The sequence below is a fragment of the Microtus pennsylvanicus genome, chromosome 1, assembly GCF_037038515.1.
Source record: "Microtus pennsylvanicus isolate mMicPen1 chromosome 1, mMicPen1.hap1, whole genome shotgun sequence".
Classification (NCBI taxonomy): Eukaryota; Metazoa; Chordata; class Mammalia; order Rodentia; family Cricetidae; genus Microtus; species Microtus pennsylvanicus.
The window spans coordinates 167,227,828-167,241,831 of record NC_134579.1 but is presented as its reverse complement, the minus strand read 5'-3'; the positions used below and the strand labels follow the sequence as shown (position 1 = coordinate 167,241,831).

Below are 14,004 nucleotides of genomic sequence, written 5' to 3'. Positions count from 1 at the left end.
GGATAGATTGTTTCAATTCCTAAGAAATGGCTAGGCAACATAGAGTAGTAGAGAAAGACACCCAATACCAGCGTCTGCCCCTTCATGTATACTTGAACACATAAGAATGTAGCTACTAAATCAAAACATGGTTTTTGAGTACTGATGATTTGCTATTCCTGTGAGCATAGACAAGTAGTTTGATTGTCTTTGACTTTAGAGTCTTCATCTCAGAAGTGAGAAGCAAAGTATTAACTGGTATTCTTACAAAGGTGAAGTGAGGTTGTATGGTGTGTGTAAATGCCATTTGTAAAGTGTCTTTTAGATGTAAGGTACTTCTTATTCATGAAATCATAAAAAAAGATCTCTAGAACCTTACAATGACAATACTTACTTTGTATACATCTTTGTTGAATGAATTAGTATAGCAATTTTTCTATATATGTTATAGCAAGTATCTGTTCTGTGTTTTATGTGTGTCCCTGGGATTGTGTATGATGTGCTGATACAGTCCACTTTCTAGGAAAAAGGTCCCCATAAGGTATTTTCTGTTTTGCACGCTCTAATTGCTCCCCCATAGCCGATTCCACTTGTCCAGTCCACTGTCACTGAACACAGAGTTGGGAAGAGGCACATATAAGTCAGCCCTTCTGAGTTTACAGCACCTGATTCCAGCACGTCCTGAACTAAGTAGTGTGTAGAGTTAGTTCTCAGATGGGGAGGTGTACAGTCTCTAAACAAGAGCCTTTGGAATGTTTTATTTGCTCCTGAAAGCCAGGAAGTAGAAGTTTAGATTCAGATCCCACTTTTGACTCTGAACTAATGGTTTGCTGTTGAGGGATCAACATACTTTTAAGCTTTAGTTTCCTTGTCAGTAAAGCAGACAGCATAGAAGTCTGTCTCAGTAAACAATGCAGTTCCCAACCAGGATGCAGGCTTTAGAGCAAGCATTACCAACTCCTGCGTAGCAATGATAGCATGTCAAGTTGAGTTTTATGTATTTATTTTCTTTTTCAGCTGACATGGGTTTTGCCAGATTATTCAATTCTCCTCTAAAGCCACTCGCAGATTTGGATCCAGTGGTTGTGACGTTTTGGTATCGGGCTCCAGAACTTCTCCTTGGTGCCAGGCATTACACAAAGGCCATTGGTAAGTGTCAAGATGGCTGACAAGCTGAGCGCTCCTAAGTGTAAAATAGCCCATTGTAAAGCCAGTGCACATGGAAGCAAGGGCTTGCACGTCTTCCTTTATGCTGCCGCAGCTGTTGATCTTCACATTACTAGGACAGGAGTATCATGCTGGAGAAAATCTCCAAGTGTCTAACCAAGACACGGTATGATGTTCCATCTCTCTTGATGCTATAGTCTGCAGAACAAGTTTGTCCACTAAGGCAGTCTTGGTAGGATCACGCCACTCAGCAACTTGCCAGACGACCGAAAGGAAAAAGAGCTAGAGGAAGGAAAATAGTTATAAACATGTTTGTTAGGATTTATGATCTTCCTTATAACGGAGACTCTAGAGATTTTACCACCTGACCACAGAGAAGACTCAGGTATGGATAAGGAGTTAGCAGGTGAGAGTCTTCCTCAGCTCTGGAGATCTCTTTATAGCGAAGAAAAAGAGAAGGCGAGGAGAGAGGAAGCAGTGGCCAGGCTCTGGGTTGATAGTGTTTGTGTTTCCAGGAGAACTTCTTTACATATTCCTCCTCTTCAAAGCTGCTGCCTCTGCTGTAGGCAGTAGCAGCCTCAACACCTTAGCTGCCATTGCCTCTGTTAACAAGGGCACTAAGTGGAATGTGCCTCAAAATTCACAAGCAACACAGTCCCAATTCTGGTTAAGAAGCTGCTGAAAATGGCATGCTACTCAAAGCACTGAAGTGCTGTCCCTGTGTCAGGAGATGCATGATTAATCCCTGGGTAGAAAGCAGAAGGTCTGAGTGTCCAAAATCCAGATTCTGTAGCATATGGCCAAAATATGTGTTAATATAAATATAAATTATTATAAATCAGTGTGACTATAAAATATTCATAAATTACCAAGCACTTGCAAAAAGTGTTCTCAGAGCTGTGGGGACAAGTGTGTTTGACCAGAGAGGAATGGGAGTATGACACTGGACCTGTGTCCAGCTGGATCAGAGACTGCTGAGGCCATGCTGTCACTAGAGTGACGAGAGCTAAGTACTCGTGTGGCTCTTTCCTTTTCCGACCTAATGGATTTGCTTTTCTCGTTATCTAGGTCTTTTCCTACCAGTTACTGGGAACAGTGCCTTAGATAACTTCAGAAGGCAGAAGTAGTCTGAGAATGTGGGGGGGGGGGGGCCTTAGCTGGAAATCGATAGATAGAACCATAAAATAAGCAAGATGGAATATAATTTCAGGGCATGGGGGGATGGCAGGAGTGTTCATCCTTTTGGCATTGCAACATGTAAAATGATCTCATCATCCATAAATGCATTGGGCCATATTCATAGCTCTCCTGGGACTCATGCAGCTCAAAGGCTGAACATGCCTGGTAGATGTGTGGACTCAGAAGCAATCCATATGCCCCTGGCCCACACCTACAAGTAGTATAACATATAAAAGGGGGATTACCCATTAAGAAAAGAGTTATTAGTCAAAATTTTTTTCTTCTAAAATTATTTCTCATTGTCTTACTTTTTTCTGTTGTTCTGACAAAAATACCATAACTGAGGCCACTTATAAAAGAAAGAATTTAATTTGGGGCTCATAGTTCCAGAGGGTTTACCCATCATGGTGGGGGGGCATTCCAGCAGGCAGGAAAACATGATCGAAACATTATCTGAGAGTTTACATCTTGGCCCACAAGCTGGAAACAAAGAGAGCTAACTGGGAATGGCATAGGTATTTGAAACCTTAAAAAGCCATAGCAGTGCCACACCTCCTCCAAGGCCACACCTCCTCCAAGGCCGCAGTTCTACCAACTGGGGACCAAATAGTCAAATAAGACCCTATGGGGCCATTCTCATTCCAGTGACCATACCTACCAAAGTTAATGTTATACATACAGTAAGTCCTCAGTAAATCCAGCTTTTCATGGACTTCCCTGCACAGTTCTGCTGTGTCTCTACACCCTGGGGAGCAGCACACATTTGGAGAAGCACAGTTGTGGAATTTTTCTTTTTCAGCTTCCCTTTGCTGTTGGAAGGAAATAGATGTGGTGGGTTTGCTGTTGTTATTTGGTTGGTTTGAATAAATGTAATTGGGTATAACTTAAAAATCAACTGTTTTTTCCCCTCAGGTAAGGAGAACTGAAATTGAATTTTAACCAATTTGTAACTTTTCTGCCCAGTTAATGAGATTTAGTACTTAAGATAAAAACATACTTACCAGATACTAATTCCTGAAGTGCTAGTACTTGGGAGGATGCTGATGCAGGAAGGTTGTGAGTAGTGAGTTCAAGGCCAGCCCAGTACACACAAGCGAGATCCTATCTCATCTCCAAAACAAAATCATAAGTCCTAATAATCCATTCACAGTAGAAGTTAGGAGGTTATTAAGATAGAGAAAAATAACTTCCAAATGAGCTATCTCTGTGTTTAGAATATCTACAGGTACACACTCACTCATTTTCACTTCTCTCCAGCCCTGGCTTGTGTCAGGAACAAGTATAATGATGCAAGAGCTAGACGGAAATACTGAATTATAAGATAATGTTGGCAGGAGGCAGAATTTAAAATATTGCTTTCTTCTCTGAGGTTCTTTATGCTAACAGTTCACAGAGAAGTCTAGATTTTGCCTTTTGTCCCTCAGAAGTACCAATCAGGAGTTGACATGATTGGCAGCTCACAGTAGTGTAGCCCTTGTTAGAAGCCAGGAGGAAGCCAGGATGGAGCCATTAGGGACAAGAGTGACGGATGGGAAAGGATTAAAAAGTTGACACAGACTGTATGTGGTGTTAAGGGATGTCCGTGATGACGATGGTGGCTGTGTCATGAAGGAAGATTAGGTCATGTTTTATAGCCTTAAATGATAGCAGTAATGGGGGTGGTAGACAGCCGTTACTGAGGGCCATTTCCCATTATCCAGAAGGCAGATTTCTTGGAGGGAAATGTCTAAATGGTCAGACAGGAGAGGCCTTCCAGCATGGCTTCATGTTGGGCAGCCTGTTTTACAGCAGAGCGCACTGACGTTTATTCTAGTTAATGGATGTGATTAAACTCTTTGTTTATGTAGTTTATCTTCAGGATGTGTTTGGCATTGTGGTAAACTATTCTTTTTTGTATTCATAGCTGTATTTTTCTATTCTTAAACTTACTAAATAACTTTTATCAAAATGAGCAAATGTGAATATTTATCTCAAAAGTTAATTCATTTATGCATATAGCAAAACATTGTAGGTATAATCTTAGTTCTACAAATACATTATGTCTTGTAACTTTGAGTAGTAAAACTCATTAAATTATTTAGTGCTGATGGGATCAAGCCTGAGGTCCTATGCATCTAGACAATATCCATCAAGTAAGCCACGATTCTGCCCCCTCACAAGCTTTGTCTTAGGACAGCTAATGGGACTCTGTCCGGCCGCCGCGTGTCACACTGGTGTCATGCTGGGCCTGCTCATTCTTGTTTTGTGTGTCAACTTCGAGATTCAGAATTTGTTCGGGGAAATGGACTCGGGGTTTTCTAGGCAGAGTTCGAGTTTTCTATTTTGCTCTCTGTACAGACTTAAGAATTTATTGTGCTAACTGATAGGAATATTGTTTTATTCTGTCAGATCTGAGTGTCATGAACTGTTACATCAGCAGTTAAATGCCTCTGTGATTAAAGTAGTGGTGACAGTTAGAAAAGGATTCATTGTGTCGAGTGTGGGAGCACAAGCCTGGGATCCCAGCACTTGGGAAACTCAGGCAGAAAGCTCACACATTTGAGGCCAGCTTTGACTATACAGTGAGAAGTTCTCTCAAATTCCCATGAGGAACTTTTTTTTTTTTGCCAAGTTTAGGTTTTTTTCTAAACCTTTCTCCACCAGGAAATTTATAAGTAAATGTTTCTTTTCTTTGGCTTCAGAACTGATAAGGCATCCCATATTATTTGTGTTAATCTGTTTTTCACTGTGTGCCACCCACATCCACACGTATGCATGCCTTGGGAGACACATGGAGGTCAGAGGAGTTGCTTCTGTTCTTCTACCTTTGTGTGAGCACCTTTAGCCCCTGAGCCATCTTGCTGGCTCTGTGTGTCTTACTTTTAAATATCTAAGGAGGCTGGTTTGCACTTTTAACGGAGCTTCTGATTCTCCTACTTCCCACAAACTCAGGTTACAGATGTGTGACACCATGGCTGTAGGGTTTGTGGTACTGGCTTGAGCCTAAACCTTTGTGTTTGTGCATTCAAGGCAAGCATGTTATCAACTGAACTAATCTGCAGCTACTGTATGGTTCTTCGTTATGTTTATTATACTTTACATATTGCTCTACTAAAATATATTTTTGTCTGTATTGGAATTCTATCAAGGAATTGTAACTAAGGAAATTAATGCATTTATATAAAATGTTTTCCCTTTGTAGACATATGGGCAATAGGCTGCATATTCGCTGAATTGTTGACTTCAGAGCCTATTTTCCACTGTCGTCAGGAGGATATAAAAACAAGCAATCCTTTCCATCATGACCAGCTAGATCGGATATTTAGTGTCATGGGGTTTCCTGCAGGTAATGTGTTACCCTTTTTAAAATATCATTTGGAGTTATATTTCAAACGTGTTTCTTTGTAAGAACATGCATAAAGTTTGTTTTATGTTTATTTTTAAACTAAAAAAATAGGAGACTTTTAATAAGATATTTTCTATAAATAATTTCTTTAAGATAAAGACTGGGAAGATATTAGAAAAATGCCGGAGTACCCAACACTTCAGAAGGACTTTAGGAGAACAACGTAAGTGACCCTGATTACTGTAGTTCTTCTGTGCTGGGGAAACAAACAAAAGCCTGGACCAGTAATGCCTGGACACCAGAAATTAATTTTCTGACAGTTGCAGAGGCTGGAAAGTCCAGGATGAAGGTGTGCTGGCAGGTTTGGAGTCTGGTCGGCTTGACTGCTTTCACTTTAAAGAGTACCCTGTTGCTGTGTCTCCTCTGGTGGGAGGGCAGAAGGCTGTGAACTGTCTTAGAGCCTCATTTCTGAGCCATCAGTGCCATTCACAGACGCAGAACCCTCCACAGCAAATGCCTTTGAGGGGCCTCCCTTTTGATACTTCCACTCTGGGGATTAGATTTCAGCATGAACGTGCTGAGTGATACAAATACTCAGGTCCTTAATTGCATATTGTAGCTTCAGTAGAAACATGCACTTATTTTTAAAAGGATAGAGGTTTAAACCAGAAGCTTGGGGTTGGTTTACTTGTCCTGTAAAAAAGAATATATTCCAAATGATTTTAACTATATACCCAATTTAAGGCTGCCATATCTAAAACCAGAGGCCAGGCCTGATGACACACACCTTTAATCCCAGGACTCGGGAGGTAGAGGCAGAGGGATCTCTTGAGTTTGAGGCCAGCCTGGTCTACAGAGTGAGATGCAGCACAGCCAAGGGCTACACAGAGAAACCCTGTCTCAACACCCTCCCCCAAATAAAAAGTTACAGTTTTAATACATTTTAGGCCTCAGTTCAATATGATTGCTGTGGTTTTATTCCTACCTGAGTTGGTGACTGAGATGCTGTCATGAAAAACTAGGAAGGATGGCAAGGAAGAGCACATGGTCCAGGATCCAAATAAAACAAACTGCTGGAGGCAGACATGTTGATTGGACATGAAGGGGCGTGCAGGCCGGCTTTATTAGCCAGGGTTCTCTCTGTAAAGAAACAGACTGGTGTGTGTGTGTGGGGGGGGGACAGACAGACAGACAGACAGACAAATATGTTGATTGGACATGAAGGGGAGTGCAGGCCGGCTTTATTAGCCAGGGTTCTCTCTGTAAAGAAACAGACTGGTGTGTGTGGGGGGGGGGGGGCAGACAGACAGACAAATATGTTGATTGGACATGAAGGGGAGTGCAGGCCGGCTTTATTAGCCAGGGTTCTCTCTGCAAAGAAACAGACTGGTGTGTGTGGGGGAGACAGACAGACAGACAGACAGTCAATGAGTGAGTTCTAGTAGCTTGGCTTATAAGATGTAGTCCAGTTAGTCCAACCATTGGTCGGTCATCTCATACTAGGAGTCTGAGAATTGAGAAGCTGTTCAGTCCACAGGGCTGAATAAGATAGGTAGACTGCTGCCACACACAGTGAGTCTTCCTGTTCCAGAGGATCTGATAAGAGAATTCCTCAGATTCCCAGGACCTCCCTGCAGCTCACAGCTCTCCATAACTCCAGAGAGCTTACACCTTCTTCAGGCCTTCAGTAGGTACTGCTTGAGCATGTGGTACACAGAAATGCGTGCAGCCAGAATGTCCACGTATAGGAAATATTTTTTTTTGATTTTCGAGACAGGGTTTCTCTGTATAGTGGTTTCTGATTATGAAAACACTGACAATGGTTTATATATTTATATATATAATTCATATTTTTTATATTTTGAAAACATTTAAATTTTATTTCATACATAGGAAATAATACAAATATTGTATACTGAGAATAATCAAATGAATATCTTTCCACTCACCTCTTAGTCTAAGAAGTAGAATGTTACTAAGTGTGCTGATGTCTCTGGGTACCTCTCTGTTTTCCCTCCTACAAGGAAGACTGGGTACTCAGGATTTTTGTTTGTAATCCCACAGTTTTAGCTCTGATATTTATTTAGTTTGATATGTCTTTGAGCTTTATGTAAATGGTGTCATTCATCTTCCCTATTCAGTTTTGCATATTTATAACATTTCATTTACTCTGAATATATTAACAGTTGGTTTGCCTAATATTTCTGTTTCTTTAATATGTGGATATTTGGCTGTTTATAGGTTGGAGATTGGGGTTTTTGTTATTGTTTGTTTTATATCGTAGAAATGCTAGTATAAGAGTATTCTTGTATGTTCTGATACTCGTGTTTAAAAGTGTCTCTAAGCTAGGCCTGATAACAAGGGCCTTTGATCCTAGCTGCTCAGGAGGCTGAGACAGAAGGGTGGGTTGAAGGCCTGTACAATTTGGTGAGACCTGTCTCAAAATAAAAAGGGAAAGATGTAGGAAGATGATGTTGGCTGTAGAGCGCACTGGCCTAACATGCATGACCTACTCGCCATCTCCAGTACTTCAAGAGCAGACACCAAGTCAGCCGTCTCTTAGAGGGAGCGTGCCTCGGAGCCATTTCTGGGTTTCAAGACAGATGTATTTTTCTGCTCTAATGGTTACACATAAGCGTTCCCAAAGTGACTATAGCACTAAAGACTCTGATATGTCGTGTTTAACAACTGGGTTTTTTTTCATAATGTGTTGGTATTCAGTAATGTGTTTGCACATAGAAACCTGCCTTAGAACTGTCCTTTAGGAATACAAATCATGTGTGTTCCTATCCTTGCAGGTATGCCAACAGTAGCCTCATAAAGTACATGGAGAAACACAAGGTCAAGCCTGACAGCAAGGTGTTCCTCCTGGTAGGTGCTCCCCACTGGCAGCATGGTGTTCCTCCTCGTAGGTACTCCCCACTGACAGTATGGTGTTCCTCCTGGTAGGTGCTCCCCACTGACAGCAGGGTGCTCCTCCTGGTAGATGCTTCCCACTGGCAGTGGGGTGTTCCTCCTGGTAGGTGCTCCCCGCTGGCAGCATGGTGTTCCTCCTCGTAGGTGCTCCCCACTGACAGTATGGTGTTCCTCCTGGTAAGTGCTCCCCACTGACAGCAGGGTGTTCCTCCTGTGTCAGCATCCAGCCCTGACATAAATTCTTTCTCAGACCAGAGGGAAGGCGTAGGAGTAATTGAGGCACAACTCACATGACTTTATCAAGAGGGAGTTTTTAGGGATCCCTCATGAAACCCTGAGTTCACACCCTGAAAATTCACCCGTGTTTATTCTCCAAACTGCTTTTATGCCAAAATGTAATCTGAGGGTGAAATTCATTAGCATTCTGTTTCCTAGGTAGCCAGGAGATTGACTGTGGTCATATCCACACCTTTCTATGCCCATTTTGTCACGTCTTCCTATCAATGTCTGCTCTGTATGCCTGCTCTCTCACGTAAACTGAGTTAACGCCTCTTTCCCAGGCAGCCTCCCAAATTTACAAAGAAGGAGCAGAGCGCCGTTAGCAGATCCTGACCCTTTGTCTAGGATGGCATCAGTTTGTCTCAAAAGGCCAGGTGACCACCTCCTGTGTGGCAGGTGCAAACTGTGGCCTGAAATTCTGGCCACAGTAGAAATATGGCCAATGTAGAAATATGGCCAATGTAGAAATATGGGCCTGTGCAATATGCCCCTACAATCCACTCCCTCTTATTAATTTTAATAAACCTGTGCTTCAGCACAGGACAGATTATCACATCTGCCTTAGGCAAAGACTTCCCCTTTTATCCAATTTACCCGTCTTTGGAAATGGGCATCTTAATTATGTGAGCTCCTGTCTTAGGCACCCAGGGAGGAAAAGATTCAAACCCATCTCTACTTTGTGAAGAAAAGAAATTAAGGGAGAGAAATACCTTTGGGCTCTGTGTCTTGGAGCCATACTGTTTAGTCAGGAGAAATCATAATGTTACATGAATAACCATGCTCCTAAAGACTGTAGTCTCTTATTTAAATGAGAGGAGGATTGCCTGAGTTAAAAATGTTTCTTCAGCTGGTTTAGAGCACCTCTAAAATTTTTTATATTGTATCAAAATCTAAAATTCTTAACATATGCATTAAACCTAAACATTTACAGGGTGAGTCAAACTTTTCTCAACATCTTAAAAGCAGTTACAAACATTATCAGGTCAATATCATAATTAACAATAAATCCACAATTAAATCCAAACATTTATAGGGCCCATCAAACTTTTTTCAACACCTTATAAGCCCTTACAAACATTATCAGGTGAATACCATAATTCTAGAGTGGAAATTAGCAATAAATCCACAATTTATCATATCACAATCTTCTTAAATCCATATTAATCAAAAGACAAGAAAGGCTTTTTTGATGGGTAAGAGTACAATGACATTGTTGTTATCAAATTCCAGTTCCAGTCTCTTGAGCAGCAGTTAAACCCTTAGGCTGCCCCCTCTTAAGTGAAGAGGGGTTTCAGTCATTCCTTATTGAGTCTCTCTTTCCTGAGGGAAAGTTTAGTGCTTCTCTCCCAGCTGATACCTGGTCAGCTCCTTTGTCCTGTTTACTGCAGAATTGTCCCAGCTAGTCTTTTCCTTTGAAAAGGAAGGAGAAATGGAGGGGAGGGAGTATGAAAGGGGAGGGGTTGGAGAGAGAGAGAGAGAGAGAGAGAGAGAGAGAGAGAGAGAGAGAGAGAGAGATTGATTGAGAGATTAATTGCTGGATGCTTGAGAAATTAAATCTTATTCTATTGAGAATCGTCCTTGACTTCTAGTCTCAGTTTCTTAAATGGTTCATATCAGAAAAAAAGAATTTTAAGGGACCTTAATGGTAATTTCATAAATATGTATATAGTCTACTAATTATACAGTGAGCTGGGCAAGATGATATGAGGGCTAGCAAGATGACTCATAGGTAAGGGCACATGCTGCCAAGCTTTGACAACTTGACTTTGTTCCACAATCCCTGGACCCTATGTGGAAGAATTTACTCTAAACACACACGTGTGTGTGCATCAGTGTGTAAAAGGTGTATTTGAAGTCCATTGTGTCAGACATTGATACAAAAGTCAGTCTTCTCATGGGCTGTCACATTTCTTATGTGTTGCTCTAGCTTCAGAAACTCCTTACCATGGATCCAACGAAGAGGATCACCTCAGAGCAGGCTCTGCAGGACCCTTACTTTCAGGAGGACCCCTTGCCCACATTAGAGTATGTACTCTTTCTTCTCCACAGTCTTTGCTCCAACTGGATGGTGCTGTATGCTGCTGAGTGCCAGGGGAACACTTCCCTGACTTGTACTGCTATGCTCATGAAGACTGCACAGAGAACATCTCCTCGGGGAAAGGCCCACACCAGCTTCCTAGATGAAAGCCAGAACAGAACAGACATGGCTCAGGCACAAGCCACGCCCATAACCATGGGTGCACAGACAGCCTGCAGGGTTGGAAAGAGCCCTTTCCAAGCTCGTGCTCTGGGCTTGTAGATATTAGAAAACTTTTTTTTTTCCTGGAAGGGAAATTTATTTTCATGTTTAAGCAAAACAAAGTCAGTTTAGTTTGGTGCTGACCGAGTGAGTAGTGCGGACGGAGCTCCGTGTCACACGTGAGCCTGCTAGCAGCAGTCCAGCGGTCCCCCTCGGCAGTGAGAGTGGCAGTCTGCAGGACTGCTTCAGTTAAGTGTTCGGAACGTGGCCTGCAAACACCAGTCATGGTAAAGTATAGGATGTAGGTTAAGAAAGAAAAAGTAAATTTTTAATTTTAAAGTAAGGTGATAAAGTCACACATTTTAGGTATCTCTTGTTTTGTTTTTCGAGGCAGGGTTTCTCTGTCGCTTTGGAGCCTGTTCTGGAACTCACTCGTAGACCAGGCTGGCCTTGAACTCACAGAGATCCACCTATCTCTGCCTGGCTAACATGTATTTCTTTTTAAATGGTTTAGTGTGTTTGCTGGTTGCCAGATTCCATACCCCAAAAGAGAATTCCTTAATGAAGATGAACCGGAAGAGAAGGGCGACAAGGTATAAGCTTCGTGCACCACTGACTTTCTGAGCGGGAGAGCCGCAAAAGGATAATTGAGGGGCATGATTTGATGATCTATGCCTATGCCCGCCTTTCATCTAGCATGCTTATGTTGTTCTTTGTGGGAGTTTGGAGACTGGAGGTGTACTTTGAAGTTTAAATTGAACTTCCTGTTTTGTCTTAGTAGCCCATTCTATTCCTAGTTCTTGCTTGTTTTGTTTGTCCAGTGTCATCTCCACCCTGCTCTGCTTTCGTGGGCCTTACTCCATTCCTCTATGCTAACTGGGAGTAGTAGCCACTCACACTGCTCTGGTGTCCAGAGTCCTGATGAAAGGGCTTTGAGTGTGATGGTATTTCCTGTGTGCCTTATGGTGCCCACTGAAATGCTGTTTCATTTGGAGATGCTACACATTGCTATTCGGGGCTCACTATGTTAGTATTTGGGAATGATGTATTTTGGAGGTTACCCATCTCCATTCTTTCCAGTCATCCCATGTGACCAGGTTATACCCCAGGTGTGTCACCAGTCACACGTGTATCAAGTAGTGAAGTCATGTGACCAGGTTATACCCCAGGTGTGTCACCAGTCACACGTGTATCAAGTAGTGAAGTCATGTGACCAGGTTATACCCCAGGTGTGTCACCAGTCACACGTGTATCAAGTAGTGAAGTGCATTTTCCATTTGTCTGGCTTAACAGTAAATCTCGAATCTTTCTCCCCCTCCTGACTCCACTAAAAGAACCAGGGACAGCAGCAGAATCCGCATCAGCAGCCCACGGCCCCCCCCCAGCAGGCGACAGCCCCTCCCCAGGCTCCTCCTCCACAGCAGAGCAGTGCCCAGACCAATGGGACAGCAGGGGGAGCCGCGGCGGGCGGGGCTGGCGCTGGAGCAGGACTGCAGCACAGCCAGGACTCCGGCCTGACCCAGGTGCCTCCAAACAAGAAGCCCCGCATTGGGCCTTCGGGTGCAAGCTCGGGCGGGCCAGTTATGCCGGCAGATTATCAGGTACTCCGTGACTGCTTCTTTTTGGTATGAAGATATTTTATGAAATGGGAAATTGGCTTTTAACCAATTCTCTTAGAGCTATATAGTTCTTAGCTCCAGAACCTGACCTGGAAACTAGAAGGTTATGTTTCTGGCATTACATGAAAGGGAAGATTTTTTAATCACGTTTCATGCAATTGTGAGATATTTTGTATTGTGACTTATCTTAACACCCCAAGGAGAGAAAGGAGGGAGGCGGGAGGCTCCTTAAGAAAATGTCAGAACTTTATCCATATTGGCCACAAATTAGGTAAATGTCTTATTGGACAAATTCAAGAACACTTAGAGTCTTGAGAACGAATGCTTGAGAAATGACCAAGGCTAAGCAACAGCTCTCAGAAGCAAATCCTACTGGAATTATGTTAACTCTAGATATGCGTCTTGTGTTCAGACAGAAAGGAAATTATAGCTGTACCACTAATTAAGGAAGCTAAAGGGAAAAGGCTTTTCTCACATCTGGTTCTAGGATTTATAGGGAGTGAAACCTCTAGGGTTGTTTGAGCACACTGTCTTAAAGCATATCATGTTCTGTTTTCTTGTATTCGATTCTGAGTTACTTTCACCTTGTGTTCAGATTGGACTATTCTGTGAGGAGACTCTGCCTTGTCAGTTTCCACGGGTGAGATTTTGGGTTGTTTCAATAAGCAGATGTGATTATTACTTCAATAGGAGGAGCCTGGTATAGTGGCTCACCCCTGGGACCTCAGCTCTCGAGAGACTGAGGCAGATAGGTTGTGGAGAGTTCCAGGGCCAGCCTGGCCTCCATAGTGAGTTCTAGGACAGCCCTGCCTTAAACACACACACACAGGCACACACACACACACACAGGCACACACACACACACACACACGCACACACACACGCACACGCACGCGCACACACATACAAACACGGGGGGCGGGGGGAGATGCATTTTTTTCCTATGGAAAAAGAAAATACTGTCTTTATAAAGTTCTATCAGCACAGTGCTCAGCCTAGGGAAAGCTGCCTGTCTACTGGTCTCTTGAGGCCAGCCGTGTAACAAATTGCTTTGTTTAATTTTTAGATGGGAAATAAGATTTATTGGTGAGAATGTTTGGTTTGGATGTTACCTGACATTTATAATACCTCCCTACTGCTAACCTGCCCTATCAACCTTGCTTGTTTGCTCATTGGCAGGTTCTCTATGTCCCTAGTTTCTGCCTCCAAAAACTCTGCCTTAGAGTGATTTCCCAGTCCCCACTAATTATGGAAGTGGGAATGAACAGTGTGCAGTTATATCTTATGGATGCTATTTTTCC

General features: G+C 42.7%; 1 protein-coding gene across 2 annotated transcripts in view; it reads left to right on the top strand.

Moving 5' to 3' along the window:
- The window catches only part of Cdk19 (cyclin dependent kinase 19), a 141,731-nt gene that overhangs the window by 123,376 nt on the left and 4,351 nt on the right, over window positions 1–14,004 (top strand). For both annotated transcript variants that reach the window (XM_075945082.1, XM_075945089.1), the window contains 7 exons: window positions 997–1,128; window positions 5,507–5,650; window positions 5,804–5,873; window positions 8,449–8,521; window positions 10,773–10,870; window positions 11,599–11,677; window positions 12,419–12,685. In XM_075945082.1, the coding sequence (XP_075801197.1) occupies window positions 997–1,128; window positions 5,507–5,650; window positions 5,804–5,873; window positions 8,449–8,521; window positions 10,773–10,870; window positions 11,599–11,677; window positions 12,419–12,685 (863 nt within the window). The remainder of the gene's footprint in view (window positions 1–996; window positions 1,129–5,506; window positions 5,651–5,803; window positions 5,874–8,448; window positions 8,522–10,772; window positions 10,871–11,598; window positions 11,678–12,418; window positions 12,686–14,004) is intronic.